At 47.8% G+C, this 23616-nt stretch overlaps 1 protein-coding gene across 2 annotated transcripts; it reads right to left on the reverse strand.

Annotated features, from left to right (window-relative positions):
- Positions 1 to 592: 592 nt before the first annotated feature.
- On the reverse strand, positions 593 to 21540 carry POLR1E (RNA polymerase I subunit E). 2 transcript variants are annotated; one of them, XM_048504267.1, is made up of 13 exons: positions 21354 to 21540; positions 20523 to 20898; positions 14514 to 14617; positions 12580 to 12656; positions 12150 to 12235; positions 11274 to 11329; positions 9649 to 9793; positions 6946 to 7053; positions 6347 to 6443; positions 5735 to 5868; positions 5033 to 5114; positions 2764 to 2895; positions 593 to 1498 (listed from the first exon to the last, which is right to left on the reverse strand). In XM_048504267.1, the coding sequence occupies exons 2-13, from the start codon at positions 20638 to 20640 to the stop codon at positions 1351 to 1353; spliced, it is 1287 nt and encodes a 428-aa protein (XP_048360224.1). In that variant the 5' UTR covers positions 20641 to 20898; positions 21354 to 21540; the 3' UTR covers positions 593 to 1350. The 2 variants fall into 2 exon arrangements, with proteins under 2 accessions (XP_048360224.1, XP_048360222.1); XM_048504265.1 differs by lacking the exons at positions 20523 to 20898; positions 21354 to 21540 and adding an exon at positions 15747 to 15975.
- Positions 21541 to 23616: the final 2076 nt, after the last annotated feature.

Consider the following 23616-nt stretch of genomic DNA (forward strand, 5'->3'; position numbering starts at 1 on the left):
GGGATGCTGGTTAAATTTTCATTGATGTTGCGGGTTCAAAAAGGCTTGTGACTCCTGGCCTAGAAAGTAGCAATATTTTTAGTCGGCCAAGCCGGCAATTTAGAGCAGCAATCCAATGACCATTATACCCCATTCCACTCAGCAGGACTGATTTCCAGATACAATTACACAGGATAGCCCCATTAACAACAATAGGAGATTTAAGAACAATAGAAGGTTCAACTCACTCATTCTTAGAGTTGAGCTGATAGAGATGGAAAGTACCTTCGTCACAAAGATTTGCAGTAGGGGAGAAAAGTTTTTTTCTTCCCCTCAGAGATTGCTGACAAAAGAGGCAAGAGGATTCATTCCATTCCGAATGAAGGCAACAGATCATACCTACTGGCTAGGATCACCCATGTGATCACTGCCATCACAATCGACTTCCTTCAGTTCAGTGATTTCAATTCACAGCCAAATCTGATTGGCCACACAGAACACTGGGAGACCACCTTCTCTTTGTGATGTCAAGTAGGTGGTTTCTATCACTTATATGTCAAGCCAGGCCAAAATAGCTGTTCCATAACACAATACAAAGGTGCAGGTAAGCAAATTCAGAAAGGAAGGGGGGATTTTACTTCTTCAAAAGCGGTGGAGTAGAAATTGTATGCATGATATTAGTCTTTTGGATCCAAGGACTCAGCTCAGAGGCACAGCAAGGGGGAAAAGAGCCCGGTGCACTGGTGCTTCCTCCCGCCCACTCCCCGAAATGCCCTCGCCACACCCCCAAAGGGGTGTGCACCCGGTGCGTCACGCACTCCCATCCCCCTTGGAGCTTCTTCTCTGTTCGTCACCTCTTCCTTTGCCGAAATGATACAAAAGCATTAGAGATGGAAGGATAACAGGTAATACAAGTTTCAGAACCCTAACCTCCTGAGAACTCAGGGGTCATCTCTCTATCCACACATTTCCCAATGCGAACTGCCCACCTCTGAGATACCTGACCATGAACAGGGAGGCAAATAGTCTTCATGTTTACTTTACAAATAACTAAAATGAACATTTGTGATGAACATTTGTGTGAGCCCCCCAGTCGCCCTCACCAGCAACAAAACTCAATAAAGCAAGGAACTTATATGCTGGCTTCCTGTTGTTAATATGGACCATGAGAAAAAACAATATGCTCTCTTCACAACAGCAAAAACCCACCCAGTTCTTTCTCCCTGGTCACCAATAGCCCAAACCATGAAGAGTGAGCCATGGACTTAAAAAAAGAAAAAGAAAAACTCCTGAGGTTGATCACTTCTTCCAGTATCTCTTGCCCCGTACAATGAAGGCTTTCAATTCTCAACGGGGAGTGTTCGTGGACGTTTAATTCATCTTGCGTTTTCTCCGGCCTATTGGCATCTTGTAAACGGGTAAAGGTAGGCAGAGGGTCCCCAGTCTGTGATCCTCACATCCAGACAGGCTTTTGCACTTGGTGACCTTTAACCTCATGGCCTTGGCAATATCAAGAATCCTGATGAAAGAAAACACAAATAGACCTGTGAAAGGGCTGTTCTATCTTCACGGATACTGTAAATCACCATCAATGCAGGAAAGGAACTAGAGACGTTTTACTAATTATATAATAAATCAATAATTTTTAACATTGGCAGCAGACAAGATCACAATTGTTGGACAGGTTACAAAATGCAGGATTATTGCCTTGGAATTCTATCTCCCAGGAGACAGAGAGGAACAGGCTAATCCTGGCTAAATCCAACCGGGAAATTAACTTTCCCTATGTCCTGTCCAAACAAGCCCACGTATCTGTGCCTGGGCAGTTTCATGCGCAGAACTCAATTTCCAACTTCATAGGGGTTGGATCTGGATTAAGATTCAGTATGTGGGGTCTTAAACATCCTCCTATCGGCTACTTTCCTGACCTGAAACTGCACTGTTTAATGTGTCTAAGAGCAGCAGTGGCGTGGTGGTTAAGAGCAGGTGCATTCTAATCTGGAGGAACCGGGTTTGATTCCCCGCTCTGCCACCTGAGCTGTGGAGGCTTATCTGGAGAATTCAGATTAGCCTGTGCACTCCCACACATGCCAGCTGGGTGACCTTGGGCTAGTCACAGTTCTTCTGAGCTCTCTCAGCCCCGCCTAGCTCACAGGGTGTTTGTTGTAAGGAGGGAAGGGAAAGGAGTTTGTAAGCCCCTTTGAGTCTCCTTACAGGAGAGAAAGGGGGGATATGAACCAAACTCTTCTTCTTGTTGTTGTTATGACAGAACGTGGGAGCTGAATCTGGCTATCAACGGGTTTGATCCAGCAAGCCACTGATGCAAGGGACTGCAGATCTTGCCCACATTTCTTCCTCCTGGCTGTCCCTTTCATTCTTTGGAAAACTTAATCCCAGGGATTAGGAGATCCATGTGGACAAAGAGCCAAGTGGTTTGAATGCTGCACCAAAGTGGCAGAAGACCCTCCTCTCTCTTCTGCAAGGTACAGTGGCGATTGTACCGTCTTCCGCCTCCTTCTTCATACAGTCTCCCAAACCGAATGCCTATCAGACCATGTGAGTCCCACAACCATGGGAACTGACTTCCTCGAGGTCAGAAGAGATTGCAGGGGAGAGGCGGATGCAAGAAGAACTGCAATTAACTTCTTCCATCGACTGCTTCTGTGATCCAACCCAAAAGGAGGAGGCGTTCTGCCTTCAAGGCTCTCCAAGCTGAAACAAGCACTCTGAAGGTGCCATGGTGTTTGCAACTGATAAGGACAGCAATCGCCAGATTCCGCGCACCTGCTTTCCCGCAATTTCAGATCCCTCTGCAAGACTGTCAGATCCACTTGGAACTGGTTGATATGCAAGGCCAGGGCTATGACGTATGCAGTTATTTTCGCTTTCATGGAAGGAGAAACTAGATTCTGAATCCTTAAGGAGAAGAAAAAAAAAGAGGAAAAGATGCGAGAAACAAAATATAACCAAATGTGTTCAATCCAATACTGTGCGTACACCCTGCAGTTCCAAAGGTATAACATTCGACACTTGGCACAATCCAAACCATCCATCTACGAGATTTTCCTGCAGTTTACACAAATTATGCAAATTTGAACAAATGCCCTGGATATGCATAATCTATTCCACACGTTTTGGTATTTTATGGAGTTTATTCTATATTTCTTCTCTGCTTGCATGGGATCTTAGAAAACACTGCACTCCTGGCTACAAGTTGGTTGCAGGGCTCTGAGTTAAAGACAAGTATTTTACAAAAGCCTGACACGGGTGACCCAGGCTAGCTTGATCTCATCACATCTCAGAAACTAAGCAGGGTCAGCCCTGGTCAGAACTTGGATGAAGACCATGATGCAGCAGAAGGCTGCAGAATGTCAGTGTGTGCTTAATGTCTGGGGCCTCTTTGGGTCACTGAAACTCTCAATCATGTCTTCTTTCTCACTGTGCTGGCAAGGTAGATAACAGTGGCATCTCTGGGCCTCTCCGTGGAGGGAGGGGTAGTCAGATGGCTCTCTACCTCTTCCTAGAACTTGGGAATGGACTTTCGCTTTCCTCTTCTTTTCCCGCTTTTACTTTACATAGTTGGGGGTAGGGAGGGAATGAACAACAGAGCTAATAAAGCTATGGGCATTTGAGGGGAGGGTCAGAACTGGCTTTTCAAAAGCCAGGGGTTCGATGTTCGTTCCAATAAAGACGACTGATTAAATCGAGAGCCTGCCATTGAATGAATCATAGACCTGACATAGCAGAAGATGCAGCAGAAGGCTAGGCAAACCACCTCTGTTCCTCTTTTGCCTTGATAACCTTGCAAGGTTATTGTAAGTCACTCGTAACGTGACAACAATTTCTACCACCACCATTTCACAATGAGCTAGAGTGGTGTGAAATCATGAAAACCAATATTCCCTGGATTCACTATAAGTGCAGCTATGTGGCTCTGGGTTGAGAAGTCAACAGCCTGTCTTTTAAAGCAAGTTTCTAGGACTCACAGCTTGCCAATATGGACTTCAAAGCATGTGGAAAATAGCCAGTGAAACCACAAATGCCGAGAAAGATGGCATACTCAGGGGGCACAGCGCCAATATTTAATTTAGAGAGCCAGTGTGGTGTAGTGGTTAAGAGTGGTGGACTCTACTCTGGAGAATCAGGTTTACTTCTCACTCCTACACATGAAGCCTGCTGGGTAACCTTGGGCTAGTCACAGTTCTGTCTAAATTCTTTCAGCCCCATCTACCTCACAAGATGCCCTTTGTGAGGAGAAAAGAAGGTGATTGAGATGCCTCAAGGTTGAGAAAAGCAGGGTATAAATCCAAATTCTTATTCTTCTCCTCCTCATAACTAAGCAGAAACAGACCAAGCTCCAGAAAATATATATGCAGGGTTAAATCTGTATCAACCACAAAATGCAGTCCCCCCGGCCCTGTTATCCTGGGCAGAGAAATCAGGCAGGCTTACGCTCATTTGCATACTGAAGTTGCCCAGTTGAGTGCCTGACTGAACCTGATCTTCTCAAGCACAGCAAAACTACACGAACCACCCAGATAAAGCATTCTGTTTCAATAAGAAGGTTCTCGCATGAAAAGTCTGCAGAGACCTCTCAGGGCCCATCAGAATGTTTTTGGGAGGCTACGGAATGATAACGAAGAATCAAAACTTGTCCACTTTAGCAGCTGAGCTAAGAAACCTTGACAAAGGGACCAAGGGCAGGATCCTTAGTATCGTGTGGTAGGCTGGCCAGTTTTGGAAGCAGTCAAATCTGCTGTAGGTTGATCCTGCAATGAGCAGGAAGTTGGATTAGATTCCCCGTATGGCCCCTTCCAACTCTTGTGTCTTTCTTAGATGCTCAGACAAGGGACGTCTGAAAGGCACCAAATCCCAACTCGCTGAAAAGCTGCTCTCCAGTTAGTACAGGTGCAGCACACCTTAACATCAACCTCACTGTTGCTCATAGCTTAGCGACAAGCCCTTCTCCCCAGACAAAGCCTTTTATCCCACTGAGTCTTGAATTATAAATTTTGCTACACCTTCTACATATGTCACAGCACAAAAAACATACCTGCCGTTTCCATATGACAGTGCAGTGAAATTTTTCACAAGCTTGCTGCTAATGATTTGTGGGCAGTCGGGCCCCATTGGCTCTGGAAGAGAAAGGACTGTTTGGTTAGATTTTCCAAGATACCGAGCTTCAGTTCTACAAAGAGTGTATTAAATGAAGACGATTCATTAAGACTTGCAGCATATGGAGTCAGAGTTGCCTTGCAAAAGACTAGCAGGTCTATGCAACACACACGAACATGAAAATTTTCTATTTATTTATTTATTTATTTATTTATTGTTTGTTTGTTTGGACTTTTATACCGCCCCATCCCCAAGGGGCTCTGGGCGGTGTACAACATAAAATATAAATATAAATAAATTACTAAAACCTTTAAAACAGCGATAACAATAATAATAGAGGTGTCCGACCAACCCCACTTTTAAAATTCTCCCTGAGAGAGAGAGGGGGGGGGGGAGGGCAGCGAGTCATGTTAGATGATAGGCCCAGATGAAATGCGTTGAATGTAGCATAACAGGAAAGAAAAGGGCCCTAAAATGCAGCACAGCTAAATACATATTACACAGAGGCTGGCCTTGAGGGCATCAAACCCAAGTTAAATGGCTCACCAGTGATTCCAATCAGATGCCTTGCCGTCCTAGCAACAAGCCCCACTATTGGAAACCGAGGGAAGCAGGAAGAAAGGAAGGAAACAAAACTTACGTTTCTTCTTAACCGTTCGTTGCAAGCTCAGCTTGACAAGCATATCCAGAAACCAGAGGCACCGGGCCTTGTGGTCACGCTTCTTCTCATCCACTGGCAGACACTTCAGTTCCTCCAATACGAAAGGACAGTAGCTAAGAAAGGGAAAGCTATCATTAGGCTGTGTGGGAATCTGAACTTGGGTCTCCCAAGTCTTAGTCCAATCCTAACTACCATGCCACACTGGCCAACCGTGTGTCCATTTTCTCCAGGGGCACTAATCTCTGTCACCTGGAGATCAGGTGTAATCCCAGGACATCTCCAGTAACCACCTGCAGGTTGGCCACTCTAACCCTTGGTGAAAATCAACCACATGCACAATTTGATTCCATTGACCAGTGTGGGGTTTGAGGTTAACCTCACAGAAATGGAAGTCCTCTTTGGATGTTCGATCCATCCAGTCACCCAAGTAAGCCACCATTTTAAGTTGCCATCATCACAGCACAAATGGGTATATCTTGCTCAGCCCCTTGTGCCCAGCCGTTCCAGGAACACAATCATGGCCCTTCCGCTTCAGGTCACAGCACATGGCTATCCTTTGACCTCCGCAACACTTTCACAGCCCCCCTTTACCTTTTCTCTTCCGCCAACTTCAGGATTTCATCCGAGGTTATCTTCACAAAAGTCGCAGCTGGAGCTTCCAGGGCCTCGTATTCAGCAGGCGAAATAACTGAAGGCTGTTCTCAGGAAAACAAACCTTGCCTCAAATCCTAATAACTCCACTTTGAGACCTCGAAGGTTAAAAAAATCTCAGCTCCTGGCTTTCAAAGGCAGATTCACACTGAGGAAGAACTGAGGCCACCTCCTTTTTCATTCAGAAACACCTCTACTCCTCTTGGGCCTTTACAACTAAAAACCGGTTCCTTTCCTTCTAGTATTTGTTCAGTTGACTTCATTTATCTATTTTTTTACTTCATTACTTTTTCCCCAGGGGGGGCTTAAAGGGACTTGCATCATTTTACACTCCTCCCATTTTAACCACACAACAACCTTGTGAAGTAGGTTTGGCTGAGAGACAATGACTGGTCCAGGGTCATCCAGCAAGTTTCCATGGTTTTGAACTGGACTGACACTCTAACTACTACTTCTGCACTGGCTGGCAATATTTACCAAGGGCTTTTTGTTGGGATAAAGCACCCTTTCTGCCCCCTGAACAAAACTCCAAAGGATACTGTCCTCAAACTTGTAGACATCTGCCAGCCTCTCAGCATCTTCATGGCATGGAGGAAGGACCAAGGAGACGTTTGTTTTATCATCTTCTGTAGCATCACTGACGATGGCTTTGAAAGCAAGCAGAGAACACCGTGGGGGGAGGACCTACAGCAACCCTCTGTGCTCTGCAAGCACAGCTGTCCCCAACTATTTTCTTAAGGGGATCTGCTAGGGCAATTCTGCTGGACTATGAGATAAAACACAACCTGGGAAATAATGCCACTGGGGCTAGACACTTTTCTAGCATCCCTATGTAGAGCCTCATGGCACAGACAGGTAAGCTGCAGTCCAAGCTCTGCTCACAACCTGAGTTCAATCCCAATGGAAGCTGGTTTCAGGTAGTTGGCTCAAGGTTGACTCAGCCTTCCATTCTTTTGAGGCTGGTGAAATTAGTACCCAGCTTGCTGATAGTAAAGTGTAGACAACTGGGGAAGGCAATGGCAAACCACTCTCTAAACAGTCTGCTTAGTAAACATTGTGATGCGATATCACCCAATGGATTAGTAATGAACTGATGCTTGTTTGGGGGACTACCTTTACCTTTTACCTGCACAGATAGAAATCAAAACAAACAAGAGCTGATGCAAAATGTACAAAATAAGAGCATGTTGAAGTCCTTCAAGACTGCGTTATAGCAAGTCCAAAATGCTGGCACTGTGGGGATAAAGATGCGATGCATATGTGGCTGGAATGTAAAAATGTAAAGCAATTATGGAACCAGGTATATAGAGAAATTAGTGAAAGTTAAAAGAGCAGTAAATAAAGAATTGTTGTTTATGGGTATACTGGAAAATAGTAGAATAGAACAAAGAAGATGATTGCTGTATAAAATTATGATAAGAGCTGTTCATGCAGTAATTGCGCTGGGATGGAAAGATAAGATATGGACAATACAAAAATGGTTAGAGTATGTGTGGGGACAAGTACAGTTAGAAATTTTTGAAATAATGTCTCGAAACCAATTATGGCAAGAAAGACAAAACGAAATGATGAAGATATGGACTGAATTTACAGATTGGATGGGAGAAATTGGAGTCACAGAAGACCGATGGGAGAAGAGCCTACAAAGGATGAACTTGCTGCTGCTTACTTAAGAAATGAAGAAAGAAAATCCCAAGGGAGGGAGGGGGAAAAAAAGGGGTAAAGTTACAATTTGGACAAAATGTAAACTATGTAACATGTTTGTAAGAATCCGGTCCAAACATACCGAGAGATATGTTTCCCCGAAAATAAGACATCCCCTGAAAATAAGACATAGTAGAGGTTTTGCTGAAGTGCTAAATATAAAGCATCCCCCGAAAGTAAGACGTAGCAAAGTTTTTGTTTGGAAGCATGCCCGACGAACAGAACACCAGAGCATGCAGCTGTGGAGCGGAAAAATAAGACATCCCCTGAAAATAAGACATAGCGCATCTTTGGGAGCAAAAATTAATATAAGACACTGTCTTATTTTTTGGGAAACAGGGTGTGTGTGTGTATATATACATTTTAAAAGACTGCGTTATGGCAGACTCCATGTGGGCATTTAAATGTTGCAACTTTTTTTTAAAAAAATCCTTCTTAACCATGAAAAGCTAGCATGTTGGGGGAGGAGCTTTTGCAGCCATTCTACATGCAGGGATCCCCCTCCCCCCCAGTTTGTAATGAGAGTAGGAACATTCTACATGCAGTCTAAAAACATAAGAGGAACCCATCTTGATTAGACTGGTGATCCACCTAGTTCAACAACCTGTTTCACGCAGGGGCCAGCCAGTTACTCCGGAGGGCCAACAAACAGGGCCCAGAGCCCGAGGCCTGATGCTGTCTCTCAGCACTGGTATTCAGATGTTTGCTGCCACTGGATATAGAGGCTCCCTTCAGTCACCATGCCTGGTAGCTACTGACAGATTTCACCTCCATGAATCTGCCTAGCCCCCTTTTAAAGCCATCTGTGCTCATGGCCACCATTACCCCCACTGGCAATGAACTGCAAAGTTTAATCACTGCTGGGTTAAAAAAACCCAAAACATTTATTTTGGAACTTGTTTTCCATCAACCTTTTTTTTAAAATGGTTTTAGTATCATGGAAGGGGGAGGATAAAACCTCTCTCTGTCCACACTGTGTACCCTATGCATAATTGTATAACCCTCAATCATGTCCCCGCACTGACAGCCCTATCCAAAGGGGTCAAGGGACTTGTCTGGGGGCGTGGCCAGGGGAGGAGCCAGTGTGTCAGCTTCCATCCCTGCTTAGCCACCTAAAATGCTGACTCCTGGATTTATAATGCTGGTGTAAGTCCACGGGAGCCCTATGGAAGGTTTTCTAATGGTGGGAGCTTCTATTGCCTTCTGGGAATGGCGAGGGGTGTGGCTGTGAAGCTGCATCTGGGCACCTGGCTGTTTGAATGGGGTTAGTAGTCTCACAACTTTCTAAAAAAATGTCCTGACAAGTGAAACTGCAGGCAAAATTCACAATACACCTTGATTAACAAGTGGCAGGCCCAGATACAAGAGCTGGGGGTGGGGGTCAGCTGCAACACACAGGTTGCCAGCTCTCCTGCTGGCTTTTTCCACTTTCCTCTCTCCTGGAAAGAAAAGTGCAAGCTATAGAACGGCACCTCGGGCGAACTGAACAGATGAGCCTGACAACCTCCTGTCCCTCCTGCTCAGCATTCATTCATTACCATCCAAGCCCTTTGTCTCGATAATGTTCTCTGCAGCGCTGATCACAGCCTTATTCAGCACCTCCTTCCGGATTTCATTCATCCTCCGTGAGTTCAGAGCTCTCCGCTGCTTGTTACTCCCAAAGGCCTCGATACACATATCCATCTGCAAAAAGAGGATGAGAGGTTCCAGCACAGCTCTCAAGAAGCTATTTGCCACAGGCTCTCTTGTAGGAGAAGTTGAGCAGCAAACAAAAACACCAGGAACACATATCAGCCCTCAAGGGTTGTCAACAGAGTCAAGCAAAGATCGTTAGGGAGCAAATTGTTCCCAGTCAGTCACCAAACATCTTTCTGGGAAATCACACAGAACACATCGACTCTCTTTATAGCTAGATAACCTGATAAAGCAAGAAGCAATTCAGTTGTGATGAAATGCAGAGATTGCTCTCTGGCGAACAACAGTGTAAAGCAACCCATATCAGGCGAGGGTAAATCCCTAAAAATACACTGGGCAAGAACTGATTGGTTTACAAGCCAAGAATGTCTAATGATGCTGACTTCCTTTAGGGCCAATGTCCAGACTGAGATTCTAGTTCTGGGGGAATCCAAGTCCATTGACTGAGCAAAGACTATTAAACAAAGAACTTCGCAAAAGCCAAGAATACTTGTAGAACTCATGGTTTTTTAAGTGGATCATATTGTTCAATGGCAAAGCTAGGAAAAGGGCTTTTTGTGGTCCACCAACCATTACTGAAAGATCCTGGTTTATGTACACAAACACACAATTCGGGCAGACATCACCCCCATGCACTATAATCAAAATCAGATTTTTAAAAATGGCCTCTCTTGGTAACATCTTCCCATTCCTGCCTTTCTGGTGCCTGTGATTGTCAATATCGATAACTGCTTTGGATGAACAACCCATACATCTGATGAAGCAAATGATAATACATAACAGTTTACGCAGGAATAAATGTTGTTAAGACAGTGGCGTAGCACCGATAGGGGGGCACACGACGGAGGCATGGCCAGGTCGTGGTGTTCCATGGCGGGGGCGCAGGACATCTGCGGCCCCAGTTTATGTGATAGGTCCCTTTTTAGTTAAAAGGAACAACTGTAGGAAAGCATTCTTTCAGCAATGTTGAGTTAAAACTACAGAGAACAGTGGTGGCAGAAGTGCCGTCAAGTTGCAGCTGACGTATGGTGACCCCACATAGGGTTTTCAAGGCAAAAGACAAAGAGAGGTGGTCTGCCATTGCTTTCCTCTGCATAACAACCCTGACATTCCTTGGTGGTCTCCCATCCAAACTCTAACCAGGGCTGATCCCGCTCTGCTTAGCATCCGAGTTCTGACAAGATTACACCAGCCTGGGTCACCTGGGTTTGGGCCCACAGAGCATTAGCCATTAGTAAATGGGAAACAACAGTGCAGGGTCTCCACTGAAACAAAAAGCGCGAAGCTCTAACTAGATCAAGGGTCTGCAACTTGCGGCTCTCCAGATGTTCAAGGACTACAAATCCCATCAGCCCCTGCCAGCATGGCCAATTGGCCAGATGCCTGCAGTGCAAACCAATGCCTAAGACGAGCCCCCAATACACTCCTTACATCTGTTAAAACAGAACAGCTGATGAACAAGTTGTACCTTCTCTCTGTAACTTTTGTTCAAATATTCTGACAAGTCTTCAGCTGCTGTGTCATCTGTTAAGAAGAGAAAACATAAAGATCTGTATCAAGAAGCTCATTCAATCCCTATTGAAGAAAAGGGGGGTGGGTTAAGCATAAAAAAAGCAAATATCACCACAGCGAGGGCATCTGGATCCCTCTGCTTAGATGGCTGCTCAGTGTAAGTTCTCTTTGTTTGGCTGGTGGATGATATTATGGGAACCGGAGTTTTAAAAAGTAGTCCAAAAATTCCACTATGCAGTCTCAGAGAAAGAGAGAGCACCTGTGGGCACCTTTGGAATTCTGACACAGGGTAGGGAGTGGAGGTACAAAATGGCTGCTGCAGGAGGAGGAGTCAAACACACAGGGGAAGTCCAAGTGTAGGGGGAAGAACAGTAATTTAATGAATACACTGGGAAAGAGGAGTGAGAGGGCATCAAATCAACAATGTGGCAGAAACTGCTGCCAAAACAACATTATTTTAAACTGCATCACCAATAGAGAATTCAGTGGCCAGCCACAAGCCCTGCAGGGCCAGAGCCCCACCTACCTTCTAAAAACACTTGGTGTGTTCTAAAAAGGAACGAGCGGGTGCCACTTTGTGGGCTGCTGGTATAGTGTATTTGCACATGTGTGTCGGATATAATCCTGCTGAGGTTGTACCACGATTAATAGCATGTTTTAAGGCTCATTTCAAACTCTCCTCCTGACATGTTTGCTTTTTTCTAAGCAGGGAATGCTCAATGAATTCAATCTAAAACGACCCAGCTTGTGCTACAGGCCTGTGTAGAGCATGAAGCTTACCTCTCAGTGGACTTCTCTAAAACCCTCTTGATATAAAATATCTCTCGCTCACCTGAAAGTAATGGCTGCATGTGGAATAACTCGGCATTGTACACTTCCATTTCTCCAGAGTCCTTGTCAAGCACCCCGACAAAGTATCTAAGGGAACAGATGACACCAATAGGCTTTCCTTTTTAATGTCAATTTTTTTGGGAATAGCTGGCTGAATTGTTTGCAGTTAGTTCCATAAATGGTGTTGCATGTGCTGGTTGTCTTTCCTTTTTTTTTTTTTGAAAGAAATGTATTAGAATCTACTTGTCTTTATATTGTTTCTAATTTTTATTAGTAATAAAAACAGTAACTCTTTGTGCCTTGATGTCACCCCACAGGTCAATAATGACCTGGTACTTGCCCTTGTACCTTTACCCTTTTTAAACCTAACACTTCTTTCTAGGAGCAAAATAATATTGACTCATATGTATACACTTTAGATACAGACATACCGGCATAGGGTGTTGGATCTCAGGGAGTCGGTGGCAAAATTGCTTCCTACATAGGAAAGCCTGTCAGTCTCTGCGTTCTAAAGAAAGAAAACAAAAGGAAAGGAAAGCATAAGGCATGGATACTGGTAGCATAGACAAAAGCAGATTATTACAATGGCTTAAATCCTTTCCGGTCAGCATAGGGATTGCTCTCATCAATAACTTCAAGCCCATAAAATCTCCTGTAAAAGATTCATGTGCGCATTTGATCAGTGAGGCATAGTGATTTCCCCGTCTCTCTTAACAACCGTGGTATTCCTTGGAGGTCTCCCATCCAAATACTGACAACAGCGGGTTAGCCTGGGCCAGTGGTGGCGAACCTATGGCACGGGTGCCAGAGGTGGCACTCAGAGCCCTCTCTGTGGGCATGGGCAAACAGAGCCCCCCCCCCCCCCCCGGGGCTGGTCTGGGCCGCTGGGCTCAATTATTAGCATTAAATCTAAGACCTAGTTTTGGGGAAGCAGTGTAGGTAACCCTGTTAAGCGCTGTTAAACCCCACGGATTTTCATGCGAAGAACTAAAGTGCGATCCTTTACCTGGGAGTAAGCTTGGTTGCTGGCAATGGGGCTTGCTTCTGAGTAAAACCTCCTAGGATTATGATTCACCCATTGGAAGAGTTGCACGGTTGCTTCAAAGCAAAGCCACTGACTACCGCCAAGCTTACTCCTGAGTAACGCGCGCCTCTGAGCCAACCGTTTTTCTACACTAAAACCTCCGTATTCAGGTTAAATTGCCGTGTTGACACTTTGCAATAAATAGGTGGGTTTTGGGTTGCAATTTGGGCACTTGGTCTCGAAAAGGTTCGCCATCACTTGGCTGGGCTATCTAGCTCAGGGTCCTTGGTCAAAACTAAAGAATTGGGAACAGAAGAAAGGAGTAGAATGAATACTGTATTTCAAAACATCTTAAGTACGTTTGGACTTTCCCTAGAAGCTAAAATGACTTAGAACTTAGTACTTCGATCACACTATGAGATGGAAAGGCTCCCAGGAAAAGACAATAATGCTAGGAGAAATTGAAGGCAACAGGAAAAGTGGAAGAAGCCCCAGCATGAGACGGATCAGCTCAACAAAGGAAGCCACGGCCCTCAGTTTGCAAGACCTGAGCAAGGCTACTAAAAACAGGATATTTTGAAGGACCTATTAACTCACAGGGCTGTCATGTGTTGGAAGTGACTTGACAGTACTTAGCATGCACGCAGAAGTGCATTTGTGGCTAAAAGGCCAGATATATGATGATGGCTAAAAGGCCAGACATATATGTCTGATGTATAAACAAAACACATAGCTGTGTTCCAAATAATATGACTACAAGAGCAACAAGTGGAACAGTAGAAAGCACTGAATTTCTCAGGTGATGAAATATTGCAGCTTGTGAGCCCAGAAAATTTGATATCCATGCAGTAGAAGCATTTTCCTGAGAGAAGTTACCTGGATCCCCTACTAATGATTGCACATGTAACGTATAAACATGCTTGTCTGTAAAGACTGGGGAAACCGCATCTTGTTCTGGGCTTCGAAGAGATGGAATATACTAGAGATGGAATAGCCCTCGCAACCAAAGCTTATCTTTGCCGCACAGCTACTGCAAACACAAGTACGAAGCCCAATTATCCTGAAAAATATTTTAAAAATGGAAGTTTTTCTCCCCTGGGGTATGAGATGCCTGGATCTGAACTTTTTTAAAAAATGTGTTCATTTGACAACCGATTCATAACAGTAATCACATACCAGAACGTTATATTAATCTTGCTAATCTAATAAAGGGAAAATAGGGTGTACAGAACTTAATAAAGGGAACTTAATAGAGGGAAAATAGGGAGTACAGAATACAGAGAGAGATACACAGTCTGTAGAAAAGTAAGAAGAGACCCTGGTGAGGGCCAAGATCCTTACCAAAATCCTTCTTTGCTTCTTTCTGGGGTTACTGGCATCATTGCTCTTGTATAAGGTGAATTTCACGCTGTCAGAATCCCTCAGTTTCCCATTTGTAAACTGAACTGTAACAGAACAGGAACCAAAACCAACTCCAGAGAAAATCCATGTGGACGAATGAAGGTTCTGCAGGGCCTACAGTAAAAGCCACATTTCAAAATTGCCGCGCTTGCAACCCCATATAAGGAATATGAATTGGTGGAAGGAAAGTACCATAAAGTCACAGGCAACTTGTGGCAACTCCACAGGGTTTTCAAGGCTAAAGATGTAAGGGGGCGGTTTGCCATTGCCTGTCTCTGGGTAGCAACCCTGGTATTCCTTGGTGGTCTCCCACCCAAATACTAACCAGGACTGACGCAGCTTCGTTTCTGAGATCAGCCTAGGACGGGTCATCCAGGTCAGGGCCCCCTGGAAATATCTGCACTGAAATTAGCACCAGGAAAACCTCCCAAGCAGCATCTGCACATTGTTGGATGTTACTGAAGCAGAGGGAGAGTGCAATCATCCACAACTGGGACAGGCCAAAGCAGCTGCACGTTATTGTTACCAAGCAATAGCCAGTAACGAATGCCATGCAGCTTTTATTCATGGATCCTGGATTTCCCAGGGATCTGGTGCACAGGAGCAGAAGGGGTCCTTGCGTGGGAAATCTTCACAGTTCCCAATTCACACAAGTCGGCAACGGGACGGATCATACACGGTTTCCAGCTGCTGTCTATGGAACGTGGTTTGTTGAGGGCTAAAGCGATTCTGCGCAGGTACCAGGAAGAACTGAGCTGAGAGTTGTGCCTAGACCCCCACACAGGGTCAGACACTGCGCTTCCCTTATGCCGCAGCAACCCTTCGCAGCTGGATTGTCCTGCATGCGCAAACCAAGGGACGAACACCTGCCCCACCACAAGGACAAAATAGGACCCAACCACGTGTGAATCCAGTCTAAATCTAAGCGCTGCGCGTCACCGCCCTTTCCCTCCTCTTTCCGGATTCCAGTTTAGCGGGCGCGGCAGCCTCATCTGCTGCGGCAACATTTCGGGGGCCAGAGGGGGGCATTTCACCGGACTGCCAGGTTGCCCCAACTAAAAATCCACGTGGAGCAAAGATTTACCGCCCGGCTTGAAGCCGCTTGGCGAACCCCAAATCCAGCCTGGAAACCCCGGCGCAGCGTCCGACCCATTCCCCGCCTGGAGTCCTTACCCAGAGGGGCGCTCTGCCCCTCCTGGGGGTCCCCCCTATAGCACCAGCGGGCCTTCAGAGCCATGGCCAAGCACGCAGCAGACGCTCCGCCCGCCTGCAAAGGATGCCCGGGAAGGGGAGGAGACTTCCGCGCCGCGGGATCCGGAACCAGGCGCTTTCCCTCTGCACAGCTCGCACGACCCTCGCCTGCCCCCTGCAGGTAAGAATCGGGCATTGTACAGGCGGAGTTGGGAGATCCTGGCAACCTCTGCCCAGGAAGGGGGCCCGGGCAGTCGTGGGGGGGCCTGTAGACCCAGACTGCAGAGGCGTATCTAGGCAAATTGGAGACCGTGGGCAAAAACTGTTTGGCACCCTCCCCCCATGGACAGCCGCACTCCCCCACCTTGACCAAACAATGATTTTTTACACCAGGTCCTTACAAAGTCACCATCACATTGTAGAACATGCCTCAACTCACAGCTCTGAACACAGCAATGGGCCATGCCACACTGCAGAAATATTGTTTTTGAAAACATTTTCAAAATGCTTTCAAAATGTTTTATTACTGCTATGAAAACATTTTATGGTGTTGTATCCAGTCCCCCCAACTGGGAGAAACAGCATCACTGTCAATGTTATTTAAACTGGGAACCCCAGATTCTCCCTTTAAGGTGGATTTAAAAGGAGAACCTGGGCTCCCTAGTTTAAACAACTGATGCTGGAATCCACCCCCAAACAGCATCATTTTCAATGGTGTTTGAACTTGGGTGCCCAGATTCTCCTTTTAAAGCCACCTTAAAGGGAGAATCTGGGGTACTCAGTTTAAACAATATTGAAAGTGATGCTATTTGGGGTGGATTCTCCCCCACCCTGAAACAGCATCACTTTCAATGTTTGAACTGGGGACCTCAGATTCTCCCTTTAAATCCATGCCGAAAGGGATGGATTTAACAATAATAATAACCTTTATTAGGCATTGAGAAAATAAAAAAAGAAAGAAAACACGCATTGGCAGGAAGGGGGTGGATTTAAAAGGAGAATCAGGGGAAATTTGAGGGGTGCATGCTGTAAGGGGTGCAATTATTAAGATAGCAGCACCAAAATTTCAGAGGATCTTCACGAAACCCTACTGATGTTACCACTCAGGTCTGGTGAAGTGTAGTTCAGGGGGGTCCAAAGTTATGGACCCTCAAAGGTGTAGCCCCCATCTCCCATTAGCTCCCATTGGAAACAATGGGGGGATGGGAGAACTCCCTTTGGAAGTCCATAACTTTGGACTCCCTGAACCAAACCACACCAAACCTGGGTGATATCATCAGGCGAGTCTCCCGAAAGTTCCCTGAAATTGTGGTGCTGCTAGCCTAAAAACTGCGTCCCCTGCAGGCCGAAAATGGAAAAATGCTAACAATACCAAAAAAACACAAACGAACCTGCAATTTTGGTGCCCGCCACAAGGGGGCGACCTGGGTAACTGCCCACATTATCCAATAGGCAAATACGCCACTGCAACATAACACTAATGGAAGCCAGAGCCCCTGCCCTTGCCTTAACCCTAACTTATTATTTTTCTTTAATTTATTCAGTCATAAATTGTAACCAAAATTGTTATAAATACACGAAACCTGAAACTGACCATAGCCCTATTCATGGACTGCACCCTAGAACTCAACTTAACACTAAGGAAAGCCTCAGCCCCTGCTCTTGACTGAACCCTAACCCTAACTTACTACTTTACTTAATTTTTTCAGTCATAAATTATTCTGAAAATTGTCATAAAAACCCAAATCCTGTAACTGACCATAGCCCTATTCATGGACTGCGTCCTAGAACTCAACATAACACTAAGGCAAGCCCGAGCCCCTGCTCTTGCCTTAACCCTAACCCTAACTTATTATTTTTATTTAATTTATTCAGTCATAAATTGTTCCCAAAATTGAGCAGATTTGAATCGAGGAGCATCTGCAACCTATGGCTCTCCAGATGTTCATGGACTACAATTCCCATCAGCCCCTGCCAATTGGCCATGCTGGCAGGGGCTGATGGGAATTGTAGTCCACGAACATCTGGAGAGCCGCAACAAGATTTTCAGGGTCAGGTACTCTGTGATGGGAGCAGGTGCATCAGAGGGCCACCCAAGCAGGTTGGACTGGCCCTTTACGGATCCAACCTTGGGACTGGGGGGCCCACGAGTAGGAGAAGGCTCCAGAATGCTGCCATGGCCACACCCACAAGTCTGCGGGCAGCTGCTCTCCATGGCCCCTGCCGCAGTGACCACCCAAGGGGCCCTCCAGACCCGCCCGTCCCCCGCTGCCATCCCCCTCCTGCTTCTAATCCTGGCCAGCGGGTGCCTCCCTTGCCATACGCAGCTCAAGAACCTGAAGAACCATTTTGCCCAGCTCTGCGCGCAATACCGTGGACGTCATGGCCAGCAGAAGTGTACCAGTCACCCTTGGGGAAGGAAATCCTTCCAAGGCTTTGCTCTAGGTAGGCCCGTCAGGATGCCACGGTTCACCGGGAAGGACTGGGAGGCCAGAAAAGGGCGGACTGGTTTCCGGGGTTGGATGGTCATAAATACAGAGGCTGGCCCAAGGTCATCTAAGTGGCTTCAGGAGAAGTGGGGGTTAGAAAACCCTGCCCGCCCCGGGGGCCAAGGCCAGCGGTCCATCCTCTTGAGCAGATTTGAATCGAGGAGCATCTGCAACCTATGGCTCTCCAGATGTTCATGGATACAATTCCCATCAGCCCCTGCCAATTGGCCATGCTGGCAGGGGCTGATGGGAATTGTAGTCCACGAACATCTGGAGAGCCGCAACAAGATTTTCAGGGTATAAACTTTGGAAAGGGAGAGAGAGACCTCAGGGGCCCGAGGACGGCTTCCTCCAGGAGGGGCAGAGGTGCCCATTGATGAAGCTACCTGTACGCTGCCACTGGGAAATGTAAGCTCCCTGAGGGCATTTCAGAGTGGGAAGACAAGGCCCCCCTCCCTTTGCAATGCAGCCTGGTTGGAATCAGGCCCCCAGTCCCTGTAAAGGAGGAGGAGGAGGAGTTTGGATTTATACCCCACTTTTCTCATCTGTAAAGAGTCTCAAAGCAGCTTGGAAACTCCTTCCCTTCCTCTCCGCACAACAGACACCCTGTGAGGTAGATGGGGCTGAGAGAGTTCTGAGAGAAGTGGTCCAAGGTCACCCAACAGGCCCTTCGGGGATGGGCGGTTTAAAATCCAATAAATAAATAAATAAATAAAATGTGAAAGGACAAAGGGAACAAACCGAGTTCACCAGAGTAGAGTTCTCCACTCATGTGGTGGACCAGGAAATCAAATCCAGTTCTCCAGATTAGAGCCCACCGCTCTTACCCACCCAGGCTGTAGGGAATAGGTAATAAGAGGGGACTCCTAGCACCTGACAGACGTCAGCGCCTGCTTCCTCCTCTGGCCCTGCTCCCCAGAACCATTGTCCACCTGCCCAGAAACACTGCCCGGTGCATTTCTGGAGCCGTCAGGCCCTGTACAAGTGGAGCACCTTCTGGCATGGCCTGGTGCAGTTGGCGTGCTTGCCTCTGCCAGGTCTGGCTGAGAGCCTGCCTCTGACCCAGGCTTTATGGGGCTTCTGGCGATACCAGAAGAGCTGAGGGGGGGGAGCGGGGCAATGAGGCAGGCTGAGCATGGCAGCAGCCCTGCATGGCACCAGAGAGTGGGTCCTCAAGCAACGCTGCTGCTGCAATTCTTTGCCTTCCTAGCTGGTGCCTGCAGCCTTTGGGAAAGAGCCGGTATACTCCAGAGCTCCTTGGTGCTTCTCCCAGCCCTGTGATCCCGAAGGAGCCTGGCCTGCTGCCTGCATGGCTTTCTATAGCTCACGGCATCTCCCTCTTGCTTCGGCCTCTTTGTGAGAGGCTACAAGTGCCACCAGACATCCTGGCCCGCTCTCTTCGGCAGCCCTCAAGGGGCACTGATAACAGGCAAGGTGGAAGTCTGCCTTCTGCTCCACAACCAAGACACACTTGCTGTCTTGCCTGGCAGAGAGGGCCACCCTTGCTTCCTGCTGGATGCATTTGCATTTCAGGGCATGTTGTGCAGTGATGAAGACAGGCAGGCAAGAGGCCTCTTCCCAGTGGTGGGATTCAAATAATTTAACAACTGGTTGTTTGCAAGCACCATTTTAACAACTGGTTCTGCCAAAGTGGTGCGAACCTGCTGAACCCCACCACTGCCTCCTCCCCTCGTTTGAGGAATGCCCTCCCCGCATTTCAAGCCAAAGTCAATATTGGGTTGTTGCATCACTGATGTTCGATATGCGACTTCATAAATTCAACCTCTTGCATGTTCTGCTGCACTTGGCCTCTGCCCTCTCTACCGCCTCTACGGCCTTGATGCCCCAGAGTGCTCTGCAAACAGCAGGCGGTGAACGGGAGGGGAAGGGAAGAGCAGCTGGGTCCCAGGGCTTGCCAAGGCTAGAACTGGAGGCGAGAAAAAGAAGGCCTTTCCTTTGGACTCCCTCCCCAATAAACCGGAGGGGCCCAGACCTTAGAGAGACCCAGCCTGGAGGGATCCATCCAGTACTGCCACTCAGTTACCATCGTCAAAGCCCAGGGCGGACCTGGACTTCTGCTGGAATTACAGCAGTCCAAAGGATGACCATCTGTTACCCCGGAGAACGGGATGGCACCACAGGCTTGATGAGGTCCCACCGCTCCAAAAAAACCACCTGCCCCCCGCCCCCAGTAAACTTCTTGGGTTCCCATCAGTATTATTGGCTTCCAGAGCTCGGTCATGTGTGTCACCCCAGTTTTGGCTCTTACTTGCAAACCTTATTTTTACCCAGTGGATAGCAACAGTGCCATCAGCAGAGACATGATGGGCCAGGAGCTCAGTTTCCCTGAGCCTCAGTCTGTCTGTGGAACAGAGCTTTGTTTTCATGGTCTGTGCTTTTCTGCTGGGATGGAGTTTTTTGCTTTGCTTCGGTAATTCTGGATATTAATTAATGTATTTAATTTTTTAAAATTGTCAGCTGCCTTAGGCAGAGAGGCACCCTAACATTTTTCCAAATAAAAGAGACAATGCTCCCAAAGCAGTGCTTGTGTTACAACATGACGACATGCTTGTCCGGGGATGCCGCGTCTGCAGAGCAAGGGGCTGGGCTCACTAAGGTTCTCTCCAGCAGCTGCTTCAAGGATTCTGGCAAGAAAAAGAAAGGGTGGTTAACATTGCATGGATGCACAGAATCCCACCGATTTAGCTGTAGGAAAACTGTCACTTTGGCAAGAAAATGCAGAAAAACCCTTTTAGCTCCTCTGAGTAAAGGCACCATAGTCCTTTTTGGACACCTTAAGGGGCGGCCTGCGGAAAATGTGGCAGATGCTTCCAGTTGTGTTGGATGGGACAATTCGGGCTAATGGGTATAAACTACTGCAGCAAAGGAGGTTTTGACTACATTTGAGGAAGCACTTCCTAACAGAGAGGTGCGCTCAACCCTGGGGAGGCGGTGGATTCTTCACGTATGGACAGGGATACTCTAGGCATCAGCCCCATGCATGCCTCCCTTCCCCGGGACCAGAACTGCCCCCACCCAGCAGCTGCCCCCGCCTGCTGCCCCCCTGCAAGCGACGGACCCACCGCCCCGCAGGACCAACCAGCCGAGCGCTGCTCCACGGTCAGCCCCTCCCCGTCCATCAGGCCCCGCGAGGGAGGCGGGAGGGAGGGCGGCCAGAGTCCCCCCAGCGACGACGACGACGACCCTCCAGCGGGAGCAGCAGCAGCCCCTGCCGAAGGACCCCCTCCTCCTTCTCCCTGCCGCCACTTCCGCCTTGACGTGGGTCTGCTGTCCCCGGTGCCGTTTTGGAAGCGCCGGAGGGAGAGGGCATCCCACGGGGGCGGGACTTGGCCTCCACCTGAAGCCACTGACGGGAGACCCTCCCCGGCGCCTCCTGCCCAATGGCAGGCCTTTCGCCCGACACAGCGCGCCGATTGGACCGGTGCCCTTCCTCCTTCTCCTCCTCCCGCTTGACTGGCCGGCGGGGCCCTAGAGACCGAAGCGGCCGGCGGGGAGAAGGAGGAGGAGGGGACCCTTCGGCGGGGACTGCCACTGCTGCTGCTCCTGGAAGTTTGTAGTCGTCGCTGGGGAGACTCTGGCTGCCCTCCCCCCACCCCCCGCTCCCTCGCTGGCCCTGATGGGCGGGGAGGGGCTGGCAGGGGAGCAGCGCTGGGCGGGGGGGGGGGGGCGGTGGATCCGTCGCTTGGATGGGGGCAGGAGTTCCTGCTGCAGCAAAGGATCCAATAAAGACCCCTTTCCCGCCCCCCCCCCCCACCACCCTGAGCCAGGGGCGTACCTAGGCAAACTGGCGCCCGGGGACAAAACCTGAGTTTGTCGCCCCCCCCCCCGAGCCAGGGGCGCACCTAGCAAACTGGCGCCTGGGACAAAACCTGAGTTTGTCGTCTGCCCGGCGTATGGGCGGCCCCCCCCCCCCCCCCTGACCAAAAAAAGATTTTTTTTTAGCAGCTCCCAAAAAACCTCCCACCCCCACCAAAACAAACAAGGCTCTCTCCCCACCAACTCTTTCTCTCTAATTTCCTGGGAATCACAACAACCCTATGAGGTAGGGTTGTTAGGCCTGAGAAACAACTCCAAGCCAGTGCAAGTGGGTATATTCAGAGCATGTAAATCTTCACAAATCACCCCCCCCCAGCAAAACATTTACTCAAAACAAATGTCAGCATCATCTCTCACAAAACACCTCCTTAGTGGAATCCACCCCCCTAAACAGCATCACTTTCAATGGTGTTTTAAACTAAGGGAGATCAGAGTCTTCTTTTAAATCCACCTTAAAGGGAGAATCTGGGGTCCCCGGTTAAAACAAAATTGAAAGTGATGCTGTTTGGGGGTGGATTCTCCCCCACCCTGAAACAGCATCACTTTTGAGGGTTGGAGATTCAGATGAAACAAATACCAGATTCAGCTGGAATCTGGGCAAATTTGGGCACATTCAGACAAAAATTGCCCGATTATGTCCTGCCCAAATATGAACAAATGTGGATAAAAGGTATTTGGGCTTTTGGGGGGTATTTTTGGTGTTTTTCGGCCTGCAGGGAGCGCATTTTTAAAGCTAGCGGCACCAAAATTGCAGGGCAACATCCAGAGACTGCCCTAATGATACCACCCAAATTTGGTGATCTTTGGTTCAGGCGCTATAGTAAGCAGTTATGGGATCCCCCCGGGGGTGCCCTCCTAGTCCTCATGGAGTTTTTCAATGGGAGCAGATGAGATTGAGGTTACCCATTTGAGGGACCATAACTTGTCCTCTCTGAACATAGTTCGTTAAATCTTGGTGACATCATAAGAATAGTTACCAGATGATACCCTGAAATTTTGGTGTCACTAGCTTTAAAATACATCCCTCCTCAGGAAAATGGCCTCATGGAAGAAATTCTGCCCAAGATCTCTTTGTTTTGCAGTGACTTTGCTCCATTGTAGCCAAGGAGGAGCTTTCTGAGGCAGGCTGCACATTTTGAAGGTGCAGAGGCACCTAGACTTTCTAAGGTGGCTCCAGGAAGCCCCTCCTGGTATTGATAGCAACCAGGGAGTTTGGAGACCTTAGCTTTTGGGGGTTCACTTTTATGGGCCCCCCCCCTTAGCAGTTATTTTAGCCTTCAGCTCCTGCACATTACGAAGCCTGCTGGCTGAGTCTCCTCTCTCAGAATCCTTCAGCACTCCATCATCTGAGCCACTTCAAGCTTGGATGCTATTAGTTACAGTGCCTCTTGGAGCCACCTTGGAAAGTCTGGTGCCTTCTATCTCTCACAAATGTGGTCACAGCACACACTCAGACACTTCTGAGTCTGCCAGGCTATGTTTCAGCAAGTTCTGTGGTGGAAAATAAAATAGACTTCAATCGGCTG

This window comes from Sphaerodactylus townsendi, linkage group LG07 (genome assembly GCF_021028975.2).
Source record: "Sphaerodactylus townsendi isolate TG3544 linkage group LG07, MPM_Stown_v2.3, whole genome shotgun sequence".
NCBI classification, from domain to species: domain Eukaryota; kingdom Metazoa; phylum Chordata; class Lepidosauria; order Squamata; family Sphaerodactylidae; genus Sphaerodactylus; species Sphaerodactylus townsendi.